Here is a 22,434-nt window from a genome sequence, read left to right as displayed (position 1 = left end):
GTCGGGATTCTCTTCCATTACAGAGGTGAGTTCAGTCAGCCCTTCATGACTAGTGCTCCAGCACCTGGCACTGAATATGACATCTGCGGGTCACATGACACTCACATGTCTCCAGGTAAAACATCAGCATAGCTTTCATCACTTATTTTACACTTACAGTATACTAACGCTAAGGCGTAGCAAGTCATTATAGTGTACAGCACTTCATCAGCCACTAAGTGAATGCGACCGTTTGCACAGGCACTACACTGAGACATGCAGTGCAGTCACCAGAGGGCCTGGGCTGCTGGGGACATTCCCAAAGGAGCCAGCTGGGCGCTTCATAAAGATCCTGGTGTTGGAGGCCACAGCTCCAAGGTCACTGCACCAAGCCTGTCCTTCTCAGCCCTGCTACATTCTGGGGGTACATGATGGTGCGTGAAGGATACAGCATAGTCCAGCAGTACTATTTATTTATAGTGGATCAAAACGGAGAGACCGAGTGCTAAAAGAAAACATACATGCTGTCAATGGCAATGTTATTGAATGTTGCTCAGAGCAACCTTATAAAGCCGATCTATTGAACATATTTATATACATATAATATACTGTGTCAAATGGGTGGATTCTGTCTAGTTTAAAGACGATTCTCCGTTCTTCAGATAGGGCGGAGTAATGCTATCACTAATCTTTAACTCTGCAGGAATATTCAAGACAATCAATTCATGTGTACACCTCAAGTGTGTCTGCGTGTACTTACCATGTAAAAAGGCTATGCATAATGCTTGATTGTTATGATTGGCCATTTTGTCACAGGACAGAGGATGTAGTGCCTTTAAGGTCACTGCTTGATCAGTTATAAGATTTTAATGAGATATCAAAGTTGACAGGTTGGGAGGTAATTAATGTGATCGTGTAGGAAAGATATGGGTGCAAAAATGGAATGGAGGCACGCAGTCAGTGGGGAAAAAGTGAGCAGCGCGAATGAACCTAAATATGGCCTTTGAGGGTGTGCACGTCAAGTGAGAGATCAAATTGTGAAGCACTGGTCTCTTTTGAGGACAAAATCTCGTTGCTTGCTTTTGCTTTTCATAACATGATGGGACTGGATTAGAGAGAAAATGAACCTGGTATAGTGAGTACGTGAATAGTATACACCAGTGCAGCCACAGCCAATGCGGATGCACTTTTAATGCCTGCTCTGTGGAAAACAAATGTTCTGAAAATGTCTAATACCTGATTTAGAGGACTGGCATCATTATCCGCGGCCATCGGGATGTTATAGGGGGGGCTCGGATGAAAGGGTGAGTTGTCCCAAGGAAAGGAGGTCGCGCGGGGAGGGGCAATTACATTTAAACAAAATTAAATAAAACTTAACTTACCTTTCCCAGGTCCTGTGTTTTCTTCTTAGCTCCAGCTCCGGCTCCTGCTTTTCTGCCTCCGCAGGAACAAGAAGCAGGCAGCCTCTCTCCCCTCCCCAAACCAATCACAACGCTGAAATGGCAGCATTGTGATTGGTGAGGTGTAGCGGAGAGCGCCCCAGCCTGGCCATGTTCTCTATGTAGGCTGCATGCAGCAGCCTACATAGAGGAAAAGGGAAAGTGCGCATGACTGAGTTGGTCAGCCCTGGGGCCGACCAAACAGTCAGTACCCGCAACAGGGGGAAAGCCACTCCCCCCTGCCCTCAAGCAGGACCGAACAACCAGGCATTCCAGGCACTTCTGCTTTCTCGCAGTGTGAGAACCAGAAACATAAAATGGTAATTTTACCATTTTAATTTTTCTGATTCTCACACTGCGAGAAAGCAGTGGGGTGACGCACCCACACCCCTATGAAGGAGCCGCCACTGCACAGGGGAGATGACAAAGAAGAGCAGTGGCTGCTGGGATATTGAATACTAAATGAGTAGGGCACAGTTTACCTTTTTTAGTATTCAATATCTGAGCAGCTTCTGCTCTTTTCTAGGTCTCATTAATTGGGAAAACTAATATATCAGTCCCACTCATTTAGAACTGGCAGAGTGAGATGGAGGTAAAGCAGATGTAAGTTACTTGTAAAATGAGAGAACCCAGCAGCTTACTGTTTGTGGTGCTGGACTGGCGCGCAGCAGTAGAGCAGTGGTGTGAACATGTGTGTGAGTCCATGCACAAAAGTGGTGATTACACATACCAGACAGGTCACACACAGGATATGACAATGATAACAGATTTAGACAAACTGCACACCTATATTTTAAATACAGATTAATCAAAAAGTACTGACAGTAGTCATAAGTTAATCAAAGGTGCTGCCTTTTTGTAGCCAGTGCAACCCCTACACAGGCCCTGGAGAATAACAAAAGATGTTCAAACAAAAGTTTGAAAAAAGGCGCACTATCCACCTGCCCTATGAGGTGCAACTGGTAGATCTATACAAGTGAACAAGTGTATTGGTACATCGCTATACTACACAAAAGTAAACGAAGAGCACCTATTGTGCCTTTTTTAATTCAAGTTGTGAAATAGCATCATAAGTGAAGAATAAAGTGAACTGAACCATGGGTATGATTTGAAACAATTTGGCAATTGAAATTAAAGCAATAACAGTAGTGATGATAACTTGGAAACAAAACAGTAACAGAAGAATAGTTTGTGAATCTTCATAAATTTCTGAGATTCCTCTTTATTTTCTTAACGTGTTCAAAAAGAAGAACGTCTGGTGTCCCAATGCATTTCGGTGTGACACAGTGTCGTTTCGGAATAGGTATCACGATTCAACACCCACTGGTGTCATTTTGGTATTCTTTACTCTTTCTTTTATCTTTACTTTTTTGGTTGTCAATCTTCAATAAACTTTATTTCTAAAAATCTTCTTCTTCTTTTTTTCACTCCTTTCATTTATTACATCCTTTTCTCGCTTCTTGTTAAAAAACGGTTCTCACGTCAGTTGCATGCTGAAAATGGCTGGTTAGAACTGGATACCAAGGTTTATAAAATACCACACAATGTTACAGTCGGACATATATATAAGTTTGTTTTGACACTTGCATTGTTTTAATTTTGAATTGACTTATATACCTATATGTATATATTGTTACAGTATGCCCCTGAAGAAGGTGTGTGTCACACCGAAATGCATTGGGACACCAGACGTTCTTCTTTTTGAACACGTTAAGAAAATAAAGAGGAATCTCAGAAATTTATGAAGATTCACAAACTATTCTTCTGTTACTGTTTTGTTTCCAAGTTATCATCACTACTGTTATTGCTTTAATTTCAATTGCCAAATTGTTTCAAATCATACCCATGGTTCAGTTCACTTTATTCTTCACTTATGATGCTATTTCACAACTTGAATTAAAAAAGGCACAATAGGTGCTCTTCGTTTACTTTTGTGTAGTATAGCGATGTACCAATACACTTGTTCACTTGTATAGATCTACCAGTTGCACCTCATAGGGCAGGTGGATAGTGCGCCTTTTTTCACACACAGGATATGACATTGGACACACAAGAAGCAGCACACTGATTAATGTAAGTTTCTGTGTATGTATGACCTCATGCCACCGAACTAGAGTAGAATATGAGGAACCACTATGAACACAGGAATCAACTAGTATTTTTTTGCCTAACCTATGGAAACTGTAAATGTAAAATGTAAACATCTACACTTCAATTCAGTGTGTATTACAATAAAATAACTGCCTCTTTGGCAGCCTTTCGGCCACGTAGTTCAAAACTAGGAAACACAAAAAAACATGGAAGCTTAAGCACCAACATGTTACAAGTTTCCTGGATTGTTCGTGTTGTAAATTGTTTAAATATGCCAGTATGAAGATATAACATAAATATTGTAATATCTACTAGTGTCTAATACTGTGACAATCAGCATCATTCGTACCAGCAATGGTTTCTATGTTAGCCACTGAAACCGATTATTATCTATGTATCCTGTTTATTATTCCTTTGTACATTTTTTCAAAATGCTCCTGCTGTTGAAGATAAGTACATAAATAAGTAAATGCCTGATGTACAAAGTCATTTTTCAGTCACAAACCCTACAATTCACAAAATCATACATTTTCACGCCCTTTTTCTTTATGTACAGAATATTTTTTATGAGTCAGAATATTCTTTCTGATTCAAATGACTATTTCAATACTTTCCAAATCCCAAATAGGAGGGGGCAAGAAATAAACACCCCCTTATATTTTTAGTTCAGAAAATGTTAGACTTGTCATCCTTATGGTGGTCTTTTCCCAGATTGTTTGCCTTTTGCCTCATATTTTTGCTGATTCTTTTTGTTGGTCTTAGGATTCTGAGAACTTTACCATTTCTAACCAGTTATGAAGTTGATGTGTCTATCCCCTAAACATGATGACAATGGTGTACATAGCTGATTGGCATATTTGTTGTGCTGGTATGTCCTTTGTAAAGTGGTAAATCATATACCCAGGGTCCGTACTTCAAATGCTACTAGTGGGCTGCAGTGCTGATTGTGCCACCCACAGAAGTAGCCTTTCAAACCTGTCACAGGCCTGCCACTGCGATGCCTGTATGTGCAGTTTACTGCCACTTCGACTTGGCATTTGAAACTACTTGCCAAGCCTTAAACTCCCCTTTTATTACATATGTCACACCCAAGGTAGGCTCTAAGTAACCCTAGGGGCAGGGTACGATGTAAGTGAAAAGGTAGGACATTCACCTTCATGTTTTGCATGTCCTTGTAATGACAAACACCCTTTGTCATTTTTCACTACTGTGAGGTCTACCCGTGTATAGGCCAGCAGTGGAAATGATTAATACGCTTTTAAGCTGTAATTCCTGATCAAAGATAGGAGTTGCTTTTTCATGTTTGTTATGTTTGGAATGGTAATGAAAAATCCCTCTTATGTTGAAGTTGGATTTAATATTACTGTTTTAGAAAGTGGACATTTCTCTGTACTTAATGCTCATTATGCCTGACCACCTGTCTCCAATTAACGTCTGGGTTGGGTGACAGCCCCACTTTCTCCATTCCCTCTAGACAGCCACAAACACAAGAAGGTGAGGCTCACACTCATCTGAAATCATCTTCATTCTGATGGGTTTTTATGGGCTGGAAGGAATTGGAGGGGCTGACACACTTCAATTGATAGTATCCTGTCCAGACACAAAGCACTGATTTACATCCCATGGGTAGACTGGCAGACAGGACTGGGTTGTAAGAGATCCTTGTGCACTTCACAGAATTCCTTTGAAGTCACCCCCTACACTTTTTGTTTACGTTTTGCGTCTCTGACTCCCTAACATCCAACACTTCTGGATCTTGATCTGAGCTTCTGTCAGAAGGACTGCTGTGCTGCTTAAAGGACTTGACTGGACTGCTTTTCCAGAAGGTCTGCTTTCCTGCTTGTTGCCCTGCTGCCTGTTTGCTCCCTGACTCTGCTGGATGGACTCAGCCCTCCCTCCAAGGTATCTCCATGGACTTGCTGGCTCGTCTCCTGTTCTTCTGAAGTCTCAGGGACACTAAATTCTAAACTACAATCCTGCTGGTGCTGCTGGACTCTGCCTTCTGTGAGTCCTACCCTTGCCTAAGGGGCCCCCTCCAAGCTCTGGGCCACAGAAGAGGTTTCTGCAAATGTTTTCACCAAAAAAACACCTTGCATCGACTGTTTGAGAAATTCCACCGCATTACTCTTCGATGCCAACACAGTGGCTGCCCAACAGCAGTGGTTCCTCAGCCGGCGCGGCTCGACGATGACACATTGCTTTTACTTCAGAGAAGCTCAATGACTAAACAGTGACCTGAATGCGTGGTAAAGATCAACACATTGAGGCCTTAGTATTGATGCTTTGCTCCATCCAAAGTATTGTCCTGAATGCATCCTATAGCCGGCCTGCCCTCCATCATGGGTGGCTTGAACTTTGAATATACACTGGTCCCTCGCGACCTGAAATAACCTTTTGACTTCTAAGCACTATTTTTGGTTTATTTTTTAAAAAATCATATTTGGACTTCTGCTTATTGGATTGCTGTTGCTTTGGTCTTATTTTACTCAGATAAATAATAATAATCATAGTGTTACTGTGTGTATGTGTGTTGCATAAATACTTTACACATTGCCTTTGTAGATCAGCTTAACTGCACTGTGCCATACTACCAGAGGGTGACCACACATTATCTTATTGCATATTTAGCTTACCCTGACAAGAGTGGTGGTTCTTGCCTGGCCTAGGTACATACGTCAGCCAACCAAGAATCTCATTTCTAACAGAAACAATATAACAATTAGTTTCAACCACAGTTCCGATTGTAAACCATTGATGAACCTACCCCCGTGTTGAGGTGCTAACTTATTTGCAAAGCGGAAAGGGTTCCTTTGGGTATTGTGTTGGCAGCTTAAGGAGTAGTAGGCAGTGGCCCAGGCTGCCACTGCCTGCTCCCCCTGAAGGTTTCCAAAACAGAATGCTTGTTTTTTTAAGGCATTTTGTGAATGTGACAAAACTGAATTGTGCAATATTTACAGAGATCTGGCGAAGCTCAGTGTGCTCCCTACATGGTCGCACTAGTGGCTGCCTAGCGCCAACACAGGCATCCTTGCATCATTGTGCAAAGAAGCTTGTGGTGTTGACAGGACTGCTTTTGTGCAGGAAGGTACAAAAAAAATCCTTTGAGGCTTATTTCTCTTTGTATGTGTGCTGCAGAATGCATCACACATCCAAAGAGGAAGTAACTATGAGAAATAAAGATATTTCTTCTCGTTATGCCAGTGTCCAGTAGGTGCACCATTTTGCCACAAACCCAATTTTACTGATTTTAGTACTGGTGAAAAGCGATGCAAGGTCATGCAAATATTGATGTTTGTGGCTTTGTAAATGTCACTTAAGCACTTGCCTTGTGTTGACTTATGTGATGCAAGAACAATGCAAGTTCTTGGTAAATCCGGTCCTGGATTTGGTGATGCAATAAGAAAGAGGCCATGCTTAATTTTCAAAATAATAAATGCCAGAATCAAATGTTTTTCTCAGCTGCCTGCAGCCAGTGCTGGTGAAGCTCTGGAATGCCAAATAGCAAGACTAAAGGCCCTTTTTTCCACCACCTTTCACCCTGTATCCCCATATTTTACCTTTGCAGGTTCTTTTTCATACCTACTTTCTCACTTTGTCACTGTTTTATTGTCTTTCTCTTCATCTTTCTTTTCCCTTTTTGTGTGTGTCTCTCTTAATCTGGGTCAAGGTCAGAAGAGGGAAAGTAAGTGCTGGTCCCCAAAAAATGAGCTCTAGTGATCGAACCTTCAGCTACCCACCCAAAATAAACCTTGGAATGAGGGCCTTAGGGAGAGAAAAATGTGATCAATTTAGCACAAAGTGAATTAGTCCTAACCCCTCCTGTGAATTTATTATGGGCTGTGATTACTCTTTGGGAAGCAATTATCAATGCTCAAACTATGGAGCACATTTACTATTATTTCACACAACAAAGCACAGTAAGAGAGCATGATGCACTGTGTTGTGTGAAAGTGAGAGAGCAGAAATGGTCCATATTTACGAAGATATGGACCATTTCTACTCTATCATTGTGCTGGTGCAATGTGTGCTGCCTAGGGCCACCATAGGCACCCTTGCATCATAGTGCAAGGGTGCTTGACTTATGGGCAGGATTGTGTTTTTTGCAGCAAGGGACAGCTTCCTGCACAAAAACAATCCTTAGTGGCTTATTCCTCTTTCTATGTGTGCTCCAGAAGGCAGCACACATGGAAAGAGGAAATAACAAGAAGAAATAACAGTATTTCTTCTAAATTAACCTCAGTCAGGTTGGCAAACCATTTTGGTGTAAATCCTGGTATACAAGTATTTGTAAATCTGGGTTTGCATCAAAGTACATGGGTGGGTGCATGGAAATGCCCTGGCTCCACTCACGTAACATATGCCCCACTCTAAGTATTGCAAGGGAGAGCAATGTACTGCATTGTGTTACTACATTATTTACTTTGTGTGGCTTAGGTTTGCCAAAAACTATTTTGCGTCCGGGCTGCGCCACAAAAGTGACACAACCCAAATAAAAAATCATAGTAAATCTGTGCCCTAGTGTCAGAAGTCTTTTTGAAAATAAAGTACCAGTTTCCAAAAGATGCCTACAGATCTCTGAGGGGCAAAATAGCCTGTGCCAATGTGTAAATGCATTTCTTGTGTCAGAAAGTTTTAATTGGCAAATGATTAGTGATCAATGTGAGGTGTAGACTGCAGTTGCATAACTCTTGCTCTTATTTTCTGACTGTTCGATCTTGCATATTAAAGCAGCAAAGACAGTGTCATGTATAGCGCATATAGTCCTGGTTAGTATCATGATGCATCTTTAACTAGGTGTTCTGGGCGCAGGCCGGGATGGTGCCCCATTTTAACCACGAACTTGGACCTGTCCTCGGGGAAGTGCATTAGTGAAAGGCAGACTAACAATTTGAAGCAGCCAATCTCTTATGCTTTAAAGACAACAATGTATCCTGCTTTTCAAAGGGGGTCAGAGATCCCCCAAGAGGCGGATGCAGTCAGTGACTGCACCTGCCTACAGGAGAATCTATGGGGGGCAATAGGACTCCTACCACTTACAACTGGCACCATTGGATGGCAGACTGACTATGTCCCACTTGTGTGTAGTACACAGAAATTGCATCCCCTGACAGCTCCTTTGCTTTTGGTCCTGTGTATGTAATCTAGCATGGGTGAAGATGCAAAATATGTGCTCATTTGAATAGGGACATGCCCCCATGCAAATGATGGAATATTCCTATGAGATTGTGTCAACGCACATGCAGGTCAGGTGTGACCTGTATTACAGAAGTGTCATCAGCCCCTTTTTTAATACTAAAGTGCCTTGGGGTGCAGATAGCAAGTGCACATGCACGATGCGCCCCTGAGGTGCTCAGGCCCATATTTAACAAGGTTTTGAGTTGCCCTTGCCCCAAAATAGGGGACAAAAAGGCGACAAAAAACCTAAATGAGATTTAGAAAGCCACACAAAGGCAGCAAATCACTGCCTTGTGTTACTATGCAGCAGGGAGGTATTCCATGTGTGGAGGGTGGAGGTTTCCATGCATTCACCCATGCATTCTGACTCTTTCCCAGATTTAGCAGCACTGGTAGACCTGAGAGTGTTTCAGAATAGTACACCTCCCCACCAGAGGTGCAATGAGTAGGAATACCTTTAGTTCTCCTCATTGCTTCCTCTTTCTCAGTGTGTTGCATTCTTCAGCACACTTAGAAAAAGGAAAACACCTCTAAGGATTGTTTCTCAGCAGAAAGGTGCCACTTACTGCACAAAAACATTTCTGTCTACAATGCCTGCACCCTGGTGCAAGGGTGCCTGTGTTGGTGCTGGGCACAGTTTGTGCAGGCAGAGACCAGGAATGCATACTATAATGCTAAATATGGCACATTCCTGCTCTCTCTCTTTCATGCAGCGCAGTAAGGTGGCTTGCTGCATTGTGGAAAATATTGATATTTGTGCATCGATGCTCTAATATGCATCGCTTTCCGTTGACATTTGGTGAGTGGATCGGGGCAAGCTGTCACACGCTCCAGGCTCTTCACAGCATGAGCACTGGAGTGCATTTACATGTAGAAACCTGTAGCAGTCTTAAAAAGCGCTGAGCATTAAAATACCTGTAGTACGGTACTCCACTACCCAAGGCTTCTATGAATGTTGGAGTACCAAAACCTGGAGTGCACAAGCGGTGCATTTACAATCCCTCACCATCTTGTACCTCGTTCACAACACCGTGCAGTGGAAGACTGCAGTAGAGAACAGAAATATCTACCAGGTGAACACCTTTGAGAATCAATCTATCCATTTGTGAGGAATGAATATTCTCTGCCCTTCCCGGCCTCTCCCATGATGTACATTTCGTGCTTGGGGCAAATCTTGAAGTATGTTTTGTAAAATACATACCCACAGGGTATTTTGCACGTGTGCAAAGTGAGTTGAGAGCTAGAACATACAAAAATTATGATTTAGTTTCCCAAAAATATTTTGGGGATAGGACGTATACCCTTTTACCTTACTTTTCCTATGCTCTTGATCTATTTAAATTGTATCATATTAATTTGTTGCTGTTTTTCCTTCCCAGGTTCAACAGTATCAACTCTTTATCTGAAAACTCTTTTGCTGGACTTTCAAAATTGGAGTTGCTAATGATTCATGGGAATGAAATCCACGCTATACCTAATGGGGTGTTCAGGGATCTATCATCTTTGCAGGTAATGTACCCTAAGGGTTAGGCAGTGATGCGCACTGAAATTGCGATAGAATGAATTTATTTTGGGTCTTAATAAAATGGTGTATATTTTTCCACTTTGATTATTATTGCTAGAGTCCATCAGTAACAACACCCAGAAACACTTTCCTTTAATCTACTGCTCTAAATCTGCTTATATATCCACTAACAATTGGCAACTAAAAATAGAACCCAGAGGGATGAAATTGTGCTCTAAAAGGACAAATGAAATATGTTTATTTAGCTAGTTGAAGTTCAAGTATCTATCTATCTATCTATCTATCTATCTATCTATCTATCTATCTATCTATCTATCTATCTATCTATCTATCTATCTATCTATCTATCTATCTATCTATCTATCTATCTATCTATCTATCTATCTATCTATCTATCTATCTATCTATCTATCTATCTATCTATCTATCTATCTATCTATCTATCTATCTATCTATCTATCGTAGTTATAGTTAGGACCTAATAGGAAAAGCTTTTTTTCACTTGCCTATATCTTTGGTTTCGGTTGATAAAACTTCTCGAAATCTTCCCACAAAATGTGCAGCGCAGATTCTTGTTGTGCATGGAAATGTTTTGGGCGATATGTATAGCTTGGGCTAAGGAAAAAGGGGGTCAAAAAAGTGTTTTTTCCATGCACATTCTCATAGCGATTTGATACACAACTACAGCCCGAACCCCTGGCCTGAGTTACCCCAAATTTATCAGAAAGGTAGCTTCAGCCGAGTCCCACCAAAAACTTTTTAAAAATTAAAAGGGAGCAGGGTAGGAAGGCCAGAGGGACATGTCAGGCAAAAAATATTTTTTTAAAACATTTATACAGCAGAAATGTGACAGAGCTGTGAATCAAGCGGCAAACATATTTAAAAAAAACAAATGCAGGCTTCCGTGCTTGTTTTGAAGAGAGCCCCAGGGTTGGCCAGGTCCTAGGGGCATTTTTTTTTCAAATGGAGGGAAGCATGGGGCCCCCTCTTTAGGCTCATTGAACACTGGGGATCACCACCTCCCCGGGGCTTTGTTTTAAATAATGGAGGGGGGCCAAGCGGACACCCCCATCCTGGGCTTCTACGAAGCCCAAGGGACCACGACATTCCTGGAGGTTTTTTTAAATTATGGAGGGAAGCCATGCGGAGCCCCCTCCAGGGCTTCTAAGAAGCCACATGGCAATAAATTGAATTGATGGGTGGCTGCATGGATCCCCGGACCCCGATGACCGCCACCTCCCTGGGTCCTAATTAATGCCGGGAGAGGAGCTGTGTGGCCCTCTCCCGGGCCATATATGGCCCGATCACCACCACCTCCCCTGGGCCAGCCCATGCTCAGAGAAATAGGGAGGCTGTGTGGTGCCCCTACTGGAGCCAATTATAGCTATGTGGACCGCCAACACCCCCAATCCAGCTTCTACTATGTCCCGGGGTGCTGACAGCTCCTGCCAAGCAAAAGCAAATACTTTTGGCTCTAGTGGGAGGGAGCTGTCAAAATTCTCCCACCCGCTGCAAGTGGGGTTTTCATCTCTTTCCCTGCCTGCAGACATGTGGGCAGGGAAAGAAATAAAACTATTGCTCCTGAATGCAGGGAGCTGCATTTCCAGCATCTCCTTGCTTGCAGCTGCAATGCCGGCTCCCTAAGGAGGTGGTGAACTGGCTAGCACTGCAGGGGCCTTGAGGCTCCCCCTACATTCCCTATCATGCACATTGGGTGCCCTGGCTAGGACCAGGGCACCCAGAGACACATGGTTGGGCCTGGTACCCTGGGTCAAGTTGACTTGGCCAGGGGAACCATGTTACACTAAAGGAGGATAAGTGTTCTTGCAGATTTGTAGATAAAGACGCAGAAGGAACAATTACATTGCCGAAATGCACTCAAGGTCAATGGAGACAGTTCCTTGTGGTCCATTACACAGATGTAGTGTAGTTACTAATTAACCAAAAAATAATACTCTACTTGAGTTGATATTTTGTGTAAAACTGTGGAATCTTGTTGTATAAAGATGCAGGTGTGCTTCCGTTGGGGCCCTGTCACTGACACAGCTGCTGACAATCCACACAGACACTGAGGTACTCACACATCCACTGACAGACCCACTCAGACAATGTAACAACCACTTACAGACCCACTCACAGACCCAGTCACAGACCCAATCACAGACCTAAGCAGACACTCTCACATGCACTCATAGACTCACTGAGATGCTTATGTACCCACTGACACACCAACTCAGACACTCTCACAGCCACTTACAAACCCACCCAGGCACTCATACACCCATTCACCGACCCACTCATGCATGTACACCTACTCCCTGACCCACTCAGTCACTCATGCAACCCACTTACTGTACCACTCACTGTCTCACAGACCTACTCAGAGACTCATGCACCAACTCACAGACCCAATCAAAGACTCACACACCCACTCACAGACCCACTCAGGCACTTGCACTCCCACTCCCAGACCCACTCAGAGACTCATTCACCCACTAAAAGATTCATTCAGATACTCATGCACTCACTCAAAAACTGATGCACACACTTATGGAGGAACTTGCAAACCCACTCAGACACTCTCTCATCCACTCACAGACCCACTCAGACACTCACTCATGCACCCACTCAGACACCCACTCAGATACTTATGCACCCACTCAGACACTCATGCAACAACTCACAGACCCACTCAGATACTCACATACCCACTCACAGACCCATACAGCCACTCCCACTCCCCCTCAGATACATACAGCCACTAATGCCCACAAAATCACTCACGCTCAACCACAGACCCATACAGCCACTCATACACCTATTCACCTTAACAGCCACTCACACACACACACTCTCAAAGGTTACAGTTTATAGTTAGGAAATAAAATAAAATAACCTTCAAAATTCTCTAAAAAACTAAAGTTACAGGGACATTATAGTAAGGAAACAGAACAATAAAACCCCTTTGAAATGTATTGAAAAAACCAAAGGATACAGGGACGCCATTGTTAGGCTCAGATTTCACTTGTACAAAACCATAGAAATTCAGCAGTTATTGTTCCCTGAGCTAGCTACAACTTACACCCCTGCAATGCACGGCTCCTGACCTTACATATTACATCACTCATGACATGTTCAGTGACATCACTGATGGCATCATGGATGACATCATACATGACATCATCATGACATCACAGGACCACGCAGAGACACCGCACCAGGTGCTGACTTCGGGTGGGGGCATCGTGTTTGCAAGAATATTATGGTTTTAAAACCACCTACTGCTGCCATGTTCCTTGCCTCCAGAAATTTTCAGGCAACAATGAAAATGTCAAAATAACTCTGGTGATAAAAGTTATTCCTTGAGAGAGATCAGAGTAAGATAGCACAGAGGGTTAATATGCCTGCTGCAGAGAATGCGCACCATGCAGATCACAAAGTGCATATAATTAGCTCAGTGTATTATTGCTTTTGTCTGAGGGATCAATTTGGTACTTTCAGGTTATTATTTCAAATCCTAATATTGAACAGTGAGCTATTAACTGTCATTAAAGAGCTGCATGCAAACTGCAAGGTATAGATTAGAGCGCTATGATTGTTTCCCATTTTTTTATTACCCTAATTTTGCAAAAAGGATTAATTTGGGTAGAAATCAAATCTTATTATTAAAGAAAACCCCCAACCATGGTGTTGCAATTTTAAATTCTGAGTTGCTGCTTCTCCCGACCAAGCACTCTTAAGCTATACTGCCTACGAGTATGGATGACATGTGACTCCTACACGTTAAAGTCCTCTGTCTTGCATAACATTTCCTGTACTCTGATTTACATACCTAAGATTGATTGTCACTGTTCAATGTGTGTTTGATGTAATGTGCTCTGTCACCCTACACTGTTATGAGTAGTGCTATAAAATGAATTAAATGTATCTGAGACAGAGTAGTTATGGAGACTCACCTATACTTCTCCTCACATACCTACTCACTCACCCATATAACACACATGCACCTACTCATTCACCCATGCAGGCTCTCATACAACCTTTCATTCACTCATACATCCACTCACACACCCACTCATTTACCTATTCATCCACTCACACACCCTCTCACTCACTCATACAGCTACTTACATACCCAGTCACTCACCTATATAGCCACTGACACATCCACTTCCATATTGATGCAGCTACTCACACACCCAGTCACTTGCTGATACATTCACTGACACAGCCAATCACTCACTCATATAGGTATGCATATACACATTGACTCACCCATATAGCTACTCATGTACTCACTCACTCACTCACTCACCTATACAGCCACTTACACATCCTTTTACTCAACTATACAGAGAGACAGACAGCTACTCTCTCGCTCATACAACCACTAACACAGCCAGTCGCTCACCCATATAGATACTCACATACCAACTACCTCACCCATACAGTAACTTATACACCCATCTAGTCACCTATACATCCACTGATACACCCACTTGCACATCATTACAGCCACTCACACACCTAGTCTTACAGCCATGCAGACTCTGACACTCCTACTCACACACCCATAAAGCCAGTCACACATTCACTCATTCACCCATACCGGTACTCACACACCCCTTCACTCACTCATAGAGTCACTCACAGACACACTCACAAACCCACACACCACTGACATACCCACTGGCTCATCTACAGAACTACTGACAGATGCAGTCACTCACTCATAAAGTCACTCACACATGCACTAACTCACCTATGCAGCCACTGACACAACCATTCATTCACCCATACAGACACTCACACACCCACTCACCCATATATATAATGACTTTAGACAGTACACTTTTTTTTACAAATTGTGTGTACATAGATGATTTTTACATAGATGATAGAGTCTACATAGATGATTTTTACAAAGAGTGTATATCTACCTTTATATTTATGTATTTATATAGAGTGTATATTTATTTATTAATTTATACAGACATAGGGATGATTTTCGACCACTGTATTAATGAGACTGATTACTTGTTTTAACTAAAACTCAAATCAGTAAGGCTGTTGCCAACATAAGATGAGTCTGTTTACAGTGTTTATGGAATTGAGTCAGTAAGTATGCATACGTAAATATGCAAGTATAGCGTTTGATGTGGTTGTAATAAAGATGATTTCAATATATGCTCATCCGCTGTGTTGTCACCGTCCTTTACCCTTGAAAGCCTCCAATGACAGCAATGACACACATACAATTTTTCACATGTTTGTGCATCTTATTAACAATAGTGACATGATTATCTGTACTTTTATTCTTTCTTTGTTGCATATTTATGTGAGTGCAATATGCTCCATTATGTACTGCTGTACCCTGTGCCTAATTTGCAAAATAAATATGTGCCAGGGCCCTCCCTAGGAGACCATTGCTGCTTGAACCACTCATTAACCCTTTCAATGCTGCCAATGCTAGTACCGATACAACTTTTAAGTGTGAAAATTCAGACTATTCCAGGCCACCCAACATAATAAGGATGGCTACATGGCCGATGTTAATAATTCTTTATGTATTTTGAATTATTAAACAGTTCTGTGTTATGCTGACTTCAAAATTAGACAAGCAGCATCACAGTGTTATGGAGTTTCACATGTACCTGTGTTGAGAATTTAGTGACGGTGCCGAAGAGCAGCACTGGTTACGCCATGTCATGTAATCATGTTAGGTTATATACTAAGTGAATTATACCAAGGATTGTCTGTGTGAGCATTCAAATGATTGCCTGACACTAGACACCAAATTACTAGTTTTTAAGATTTATTTTGACCACAAGGATAGCATTTATCAACTCATGGAGCCAGTGCAAAATTGGTACAAAGTGTATATTTGGGATTAATTTTTCCATGCAAAGCTTGTATTATACTGGAATGCAGCCCTAAAGTAAAGCAAATCAGTTGTTTACCCTACTTCGCTTTACATAGGGGCTGATGCGATGTTGGTTGGAAAGCCTCAAACCACAGGTCGGAGGCTTTTCGACCAACATCTATGATATAAAGTCAGACCACCTTTTTACAAAGAAGGCAGTCGGAGTTTAAACTGGCCGGTTAATCTGACTTGCTTTTGACGGGCTCCAGTTGGAAACTGCCACATAATCCTTTACGGATGGTGTTTCCCCATAGGGATTATGATGTTGGTTTCCGACAGGCTTTCCATGTTGGGCTTTCCGACATAGAAAGCCTCTCGGAAAGTGACGCTGTCGGCCCCTAGCAGGGCCGCCTTTCCTCCGCCGCCTCCGGTTGTGGGCCGGGGGGCTCTCCTGTAAATCTGTGCACCATGAGGTGCCTGCCACACAGGGCAAAGATTTACACAAATCCCCTTTTGTCTATGGGAGCTTGTGCTGTGGGCAGAAACAGCCCACAGCACAAGCTCCCATAGAGAAATGGAAGTTTGCAACCGCACCATGTGCGGTCGCATCATAATATGGTGTGCGGAACCGCCGATCTATGATCGGTTGGTTCCACGTGAAACAGTGTTTGGCAGACTCAAGTCCGCCCGACATCGAAATATGGCCCTAATATAAGATATTTGGTTATTAGTTGTGCAAGATGTGGGGTCTGTGCAACTATTAGGTTGAAAATGTCCGCTTACTGGGAACCAAGCACCCCATTGTGGTACTTGACTTTCTCAGGGTAGTGAAGCACAGTATCCAAAGGCTAATCAGAGAGGTTCACGGACAAAATGTCGCCTATGAAAATATCCCCAAACCAAAATATTGTGACAAAAATATTGATGTCAAAAATATCGTCATCTTATACTTAGAATGGTAAATACAAAAATATCCCCCCAAAATATTATTTTCATTAATATCTTAGTATTAAATATTTTAAAAACGAACCATTTTAAATTAAATAAAAAAGTAAACACTACATTTCTTAAAATGTAAAAAAACATATTGTACACATTAAAACATTGATACTTGTAAATATTATAATTTAAAAAAAGCAAAAACATAATAATATAAATTGTGACTAAATGAACTACATTATAGGATTTTACAGTTAATACGTATACTATTCCCTCTGCAATTTATACAAAAGTAAGAAAATTCTTCTACTAAAGATGTGTAAACATTACCACTCCCATTTCATGCAACATTGCAAAGGAATAACATTTACCATCCCCATTCCAGTCAGTTTAACAGTAAGGAAAGTGTTAGATTGCAGAGGGCTAAAATGTATTACTCCCACTCCAGTCAGTGAAACACTAGGGAGTCGATTCCGATCTCGCTCGGAAGGGCTCTGAACGCGATCTGGCGGGAAATAGGTATGAGTCGGATGTGTGTTTCATGACTGACTCGGACACCTGTATGAGCGAGCAAGTACGATGCGAGTGGACGCGTGTGTTCCAACCAAACCGTTTCCGGATCCGAGCCGCTCCAACTGACTCATACAGACACGATTCGCACCGCGCAATGGAGACGTTTTACGACCGAGCGAGTACGAGGTATGCGTCGGACAGTCTGATCGAGCCAAACTTCTGGCTCGCAAAACATCCAGGAAGCTGCCTTTGGGGGTCCGCGTTGGACCCCCATCACACGCAGCCTAATGACTCAGACACAGGGGGAGACCCAAGGGTCTCCCCAGCACAGGCATGTATGGTGTGGATGGCACCAACACGTACCCACTGTAGGGGGGTCCTTGTGCGAGACGTACCCATTCAGTCAATTGGAGCCCATGTACGCGTCGTACGACCGGCTCCCATTGACTTCTATGGGAGCCCGACCGAACCGAGTCGGGCAGCATGCGGCAGCATCGTACTCGCTCAGTCAGACTGCAGGGGTCTGGCTCGGTCGGAAACCACTCCAGATCCGGATCGGTTGGAGAGCTTTCCGACCCAGATCAGAATCGAACCCTAGGTAATGTCTTTATTTGTGGAGGGGTAATTTTTTTTATTTCCACTCTAATGAGGACAACAGTAGAGAAAGTGTTGGATTGCGGAGGGTAAAATTTACTATTCCCACTCCAGTCAGTGCAACTGTAGGGAAAGTGGTGAAAATGCTGAGGGGTAAAATCTGCTATTCCCACACCAGTCAGTGCAAAAGTAGGGAAAGAGTTGGATTGCAAAGTGGTAACAGTCACGATTCCCACTCCATGCAGTGCAAACAGTTGGGAAAGTGTTAAACTGTGGAGGGGTCAAATTTGCTATTTTCACTCCAGCCAGTGCAACTTTAGAAACAAACAAATTCTCTTCAACACAATAAAGTAATTGCAAAAACATAGGGGCTCATTGCAATGTCGGGCGGACCGCAACCGACCGACCGTCAGTTGTGGTCTGCCTGACATCTGCCCCTGCAGTCCACCCTCCAGTCCACCTGCCATATTACGATGTGGTGTGCTGAGGCATTGCGTGGAGAGACCATCCGCTGTGCTTCCGACGGGCTCCTTGAGCATCAGAAGGCAACATAATCCCACAATGACGGCAGAGCCAGCCTCATCTCTGCCATCAGGATTATGACGGCACTTTCCCACAGCCTTTCCATGTCGGCCTTTCCGACATGGAAACGCTGTCAGAGAGTGACTTTGGGGGCCCCTAGCAGGGCCCACTGGCTCTCTGCAAGGGGTCTGCCGGCACCTATGGTGCACCTCTAAACACCCCTGCACCATGTGGCAGGCACCACATGGTGCCTCTCACACAGTGCAGGGATGTTTACAGACATCCATTTTTCAATAACAGCTGGCTGCAAGCCTTTTCCGCCCATCCCACCAGCTGCTATTGATAAATCGGGTGGTTGCAGTCCGCTACAATGACCGACATCGTAATGAGCCCAATGGTGAACGAATAAAAATATAATATAAATAAGTTTTAAAAAAACACAAATATATTTTCTGTTAATATTTAACCCCTTGTGTGCCCATGACGAGCTGGACTCGTCATGGAGCACAGTCGCGCTGTGCCCATGACGAGTCCAGCTCATCATGAGGCATTCCCTGGGGACTCCCTCTGGTGCGGGCACCAGAGGCATTCCCTTTTACTGCAAATAGCCTCGGGAGCTGGGGAAGAGCTTCCCCAGCTCCCGAGGACCCCCCCCCTTTCACTGTAATGACGATCAGCGCGCACGTCGCGCCAACGTCATTACAGTGAAAGTGAAACTGAAATGAGCCAAGAGGCTCATTTCAGGTTTCACTTTGTACGTGCTCAGGGGGCTATCTCAACCCCCTGAGCACGTAGAAAGACGGGAGAGGTATCGTTGGAAAGGGGAGAATCTCCCCTTTCCAATGGTGCCTGTCCCCAGTGGATCCCTGCTTGGGGATCGCCACAGGAGGGCGATCCCCAAGCAGGGATCCACCCACTAGACACCAGGGAGGGGGGAGCGGCCCCTTGGGCAAAGGCCTTTGCTCCCCCCAAATAATTTGGGCATTATATAGTCTTTTTGCCCCCCCTGGAGGGCACTTGGGGGCAGTAGCCCCCAATCTGCCCCCCCGGGGGGGCAAAAAGCCCACTAGACACCAGGGAATTTTCCCAAAAATAAAAATAGGGGTGGGGGCTGCCCAAAACGGGCAGGCCCATGCCCCCACCCCACACCCCAATAATCACTGTCTTTCTGCCCCCCGGGAGGCAGATGGGGCATTGGCCCCTAATCTGCCCCTTCGGGGGGGGGGGCAGAAAGCCCACTATACACCAGGGATATGTTTTCAGTTTTTTTTTAGGGTGGGGGTTGCCCGAAACGGGCACGCCAATGCCTCCACCCACCCGCCACCATTACAGCCTTTCTGCCCCCCCTGGGGGGCAGATGGGGCATTGGCCCCTAATCTGCCCCTCCGGGGGGGGCAGAAAGCCCACTAAACACCAAGGATTTTTTATGCACAATTGTTTTTAGGGTGTGGGCTGCCCGAAATGGGCACGCCAATGCCCCCACCCTCCCTCCCACAAAATGACAGTCTTTCTGCCCCCCAGGAGGAAGATGGGAGCTGTAGCCCCCAATCTGGCCCCCCCTGGGGGCGCAGAATGCCCACTAGAAACCATGGATTTTTTTGTTTTATTAGTGATGGGGTAGGGGCTCCCCAAAATGGGCATGACAATACCCCACCCCACTCCCAGAGAAATTCCAGTCTTTCTGCCCCCCCCCGGGAGGGCAGATGGTGGCAGTGGCCCCTGATCTGCCCCCTGGGGGGGCAGAAAGTCCACTAGGCGCCAGCGAGTACGCAGGCTTTTTTTATGCGTGGGGGCTGCCCAAAATGGCCATACCAGTGCCCCCACCCCCACAAAAAATAGCCACAGTCTTTCTGCCCCTTTAGGGGCATATCAGGATGAAACCCCCTTCCCCGATTCCCCCCCAGGGCTGCAGAAAGGCCACTTGGCTCCGGATTTTTTTTAGCAATGTGCATACCTGTGGATTTTGGGCCCTAGCGCAGTTGGCACGTAGGCAAACCTAGCAAACCTGTACATTCTTAAAACTAGACACCGAGGGGAATCCTGGATGGGGTGACTTCACTGGCTCTCACCAGGTTCTGTTACCCAGAATCCATTGCAAACCTAAAAATGTGTCCAAAATAACAAATTTTCCTCTCATTTCTGTGGTGGAAAGTTCTGGAATCTGCGTGGGTCCACAAAATTCCACCCACCCTGCGTTCCCCAAAGTCTTCAGAGAAAAATGGTACCTCACTTGCGTGGGTAGGCCTAGTGCCCGCGTCAGGCAAGGGCCGAAAACCTATTGAGGAGACATCAAAATTACCTATCACAAAACAACCTGGTTTTGCAAAGGGGGTCCTTTGAGTTTTTGGCCCCGGGCTTGGCGGCCACCTAGGGAAACCTACCAAACCCACATATTTCTGCAAACTAGACACCCGGTGGATTCCAGGGAGGTATGACTTGCGTGGATCCCCCAACGTTTCCTTACCCAGAATGCCCTGCAAACCTCAAAGTTGTGGCATCACTGGGCTGACACAAATTTCCTACCACCCAGCGTTCCCCCGGGTCTCCCGATAAAAACGGTGCCTCACTCGTGTGGGAGACCCAATTACCCGTGACAGGCAAGGGCCCAAAACGTATTGAGGCGACATGAAAATTGCCTACCTCAAAACGACCTGGTTTTGCAAGGGGGGTCACCTGGGTTTTTGGCCCGGTGCTCGGCGGCCACCTAGGGGAACCTACCAAACCCACACATTTCTGAAAACTAGACACCCGGGGGATTCCAGGGGAGGTATGGCTTGCGTGCATCCCCCAACGTTTCCTTAGCCAGAATGCCCTGCAAACCTCAAATTTAGCTGTAAAAATCACCTTTTTACCACATTTTTGTGTGGGAAAGTTGTGGCATCACTGGGCTGACACAAATTTCCTACCACCCAGCGTTCCCCCGTGTCTCCCGATAAAAACGGTGCCTCACTTGTGTGGGAGGCCCATGTACCCGCGTCAGGCAAGGGCCCAAAACGTATTGAGGCGACATGAAAATTGCCTACCTCAAAACGACCTGGTTTTGCAAGGGGGGTCACCTGGGTTTTTGGCCCGGTGCTCGGCGGCCACCTAGGGGAACCTACCAAACCCACACATTTCTGAAAACTAGACACCCGGGGGATTCCAGGGAGGTATGGTTTGCGTGGATCCCCCAACGTTTCCTTACCCAGAATGCCCTGCAAACCTCAAATTTAGCTGAAAAAATCACCTTTTTCACACATTTTTGTGTGGGAAAGTTGTGGCATCAGTGGGCTGACACAAATTTCCTACCACCCAGCGTTCCCCCGGGTCTCCCGATAAAAACGGTGCCTCACTTGTGTGGGAGGCCCAAGTACCCGCGACAGGCAAGGGCCCACAACGTAGTGAGGCGACATAAAAATTGCCTACCTCAAAGCGACCTGGTTTTGCACGGGGGGTCACCTGGGTTTTTGGCCCGGTGCTCGGCGACCACCTAGGGGAACCAGCCACAACTTTCCCACACAAAAATGTGTGAAAAAGGTGAATTTTTTGCCTAAATTTGAGGTTTGCAGGGCATTCTGGGTAAGGAAACGTTGGGGGATTCATGCAAGCCATACCTCCCTGGAATCCCCCAGGTTCCCCTAGGTGGCCACCGAGCACCGGGCCAAAAACCCAGGTGACCCCCCTTGCAAACCAGGTCGTTTTGATGTAGGCAATTTTCATGTCGCCTCAATACGTTTTGGGCCCTTGCCTGTCGCGGGTACTTGGGCCTCCCACACGAGTGAGGCACCGTTTTTATTGGGAGACCCGGGGGAACG

At 44.7% G+C, this 22,434-nt stretch overlaps 1 protein-coding gene across 1 annotated transcript in view; it reads left to right on the top strand.

Annotated features, from left to right (window-relative positions):
* Positions 1 to 22,434, top strand: part of MXRA5 (matrix remodeling associated 5) — a 285,770-nt gene that overhangs the window by 161,720 nt on the left and 101,616 nt on the right. Inside the window, exon 3 of the mRNA XM_085622582.1 lies at positions 10,064 to 10,193. Coding sequence (XP_085478708.1) covers positions 10,064 to 10,193 — 130 coding nt within the window. The remainder of the gene's footprint in view (positions 1 to 10,063; positions 10,194 to 22,434) is intronic.

The sequence above is a fragment of the Triturus cristatus genome, chromosome 8 (genome assembly GCF_964204655.1).
Source record: "Triturus cristatus chromosome 8, aTriCri1.1, whole genome shotgun sequence".
NCBI lineage: Eukaryota > Metazoa > Chordata > Amphibia > Caudata > Salamandridae > Triturus > Triturus cristatus.
This window is presented reverse-complemented; position numbering and strand designations above follow the sequence as displayed.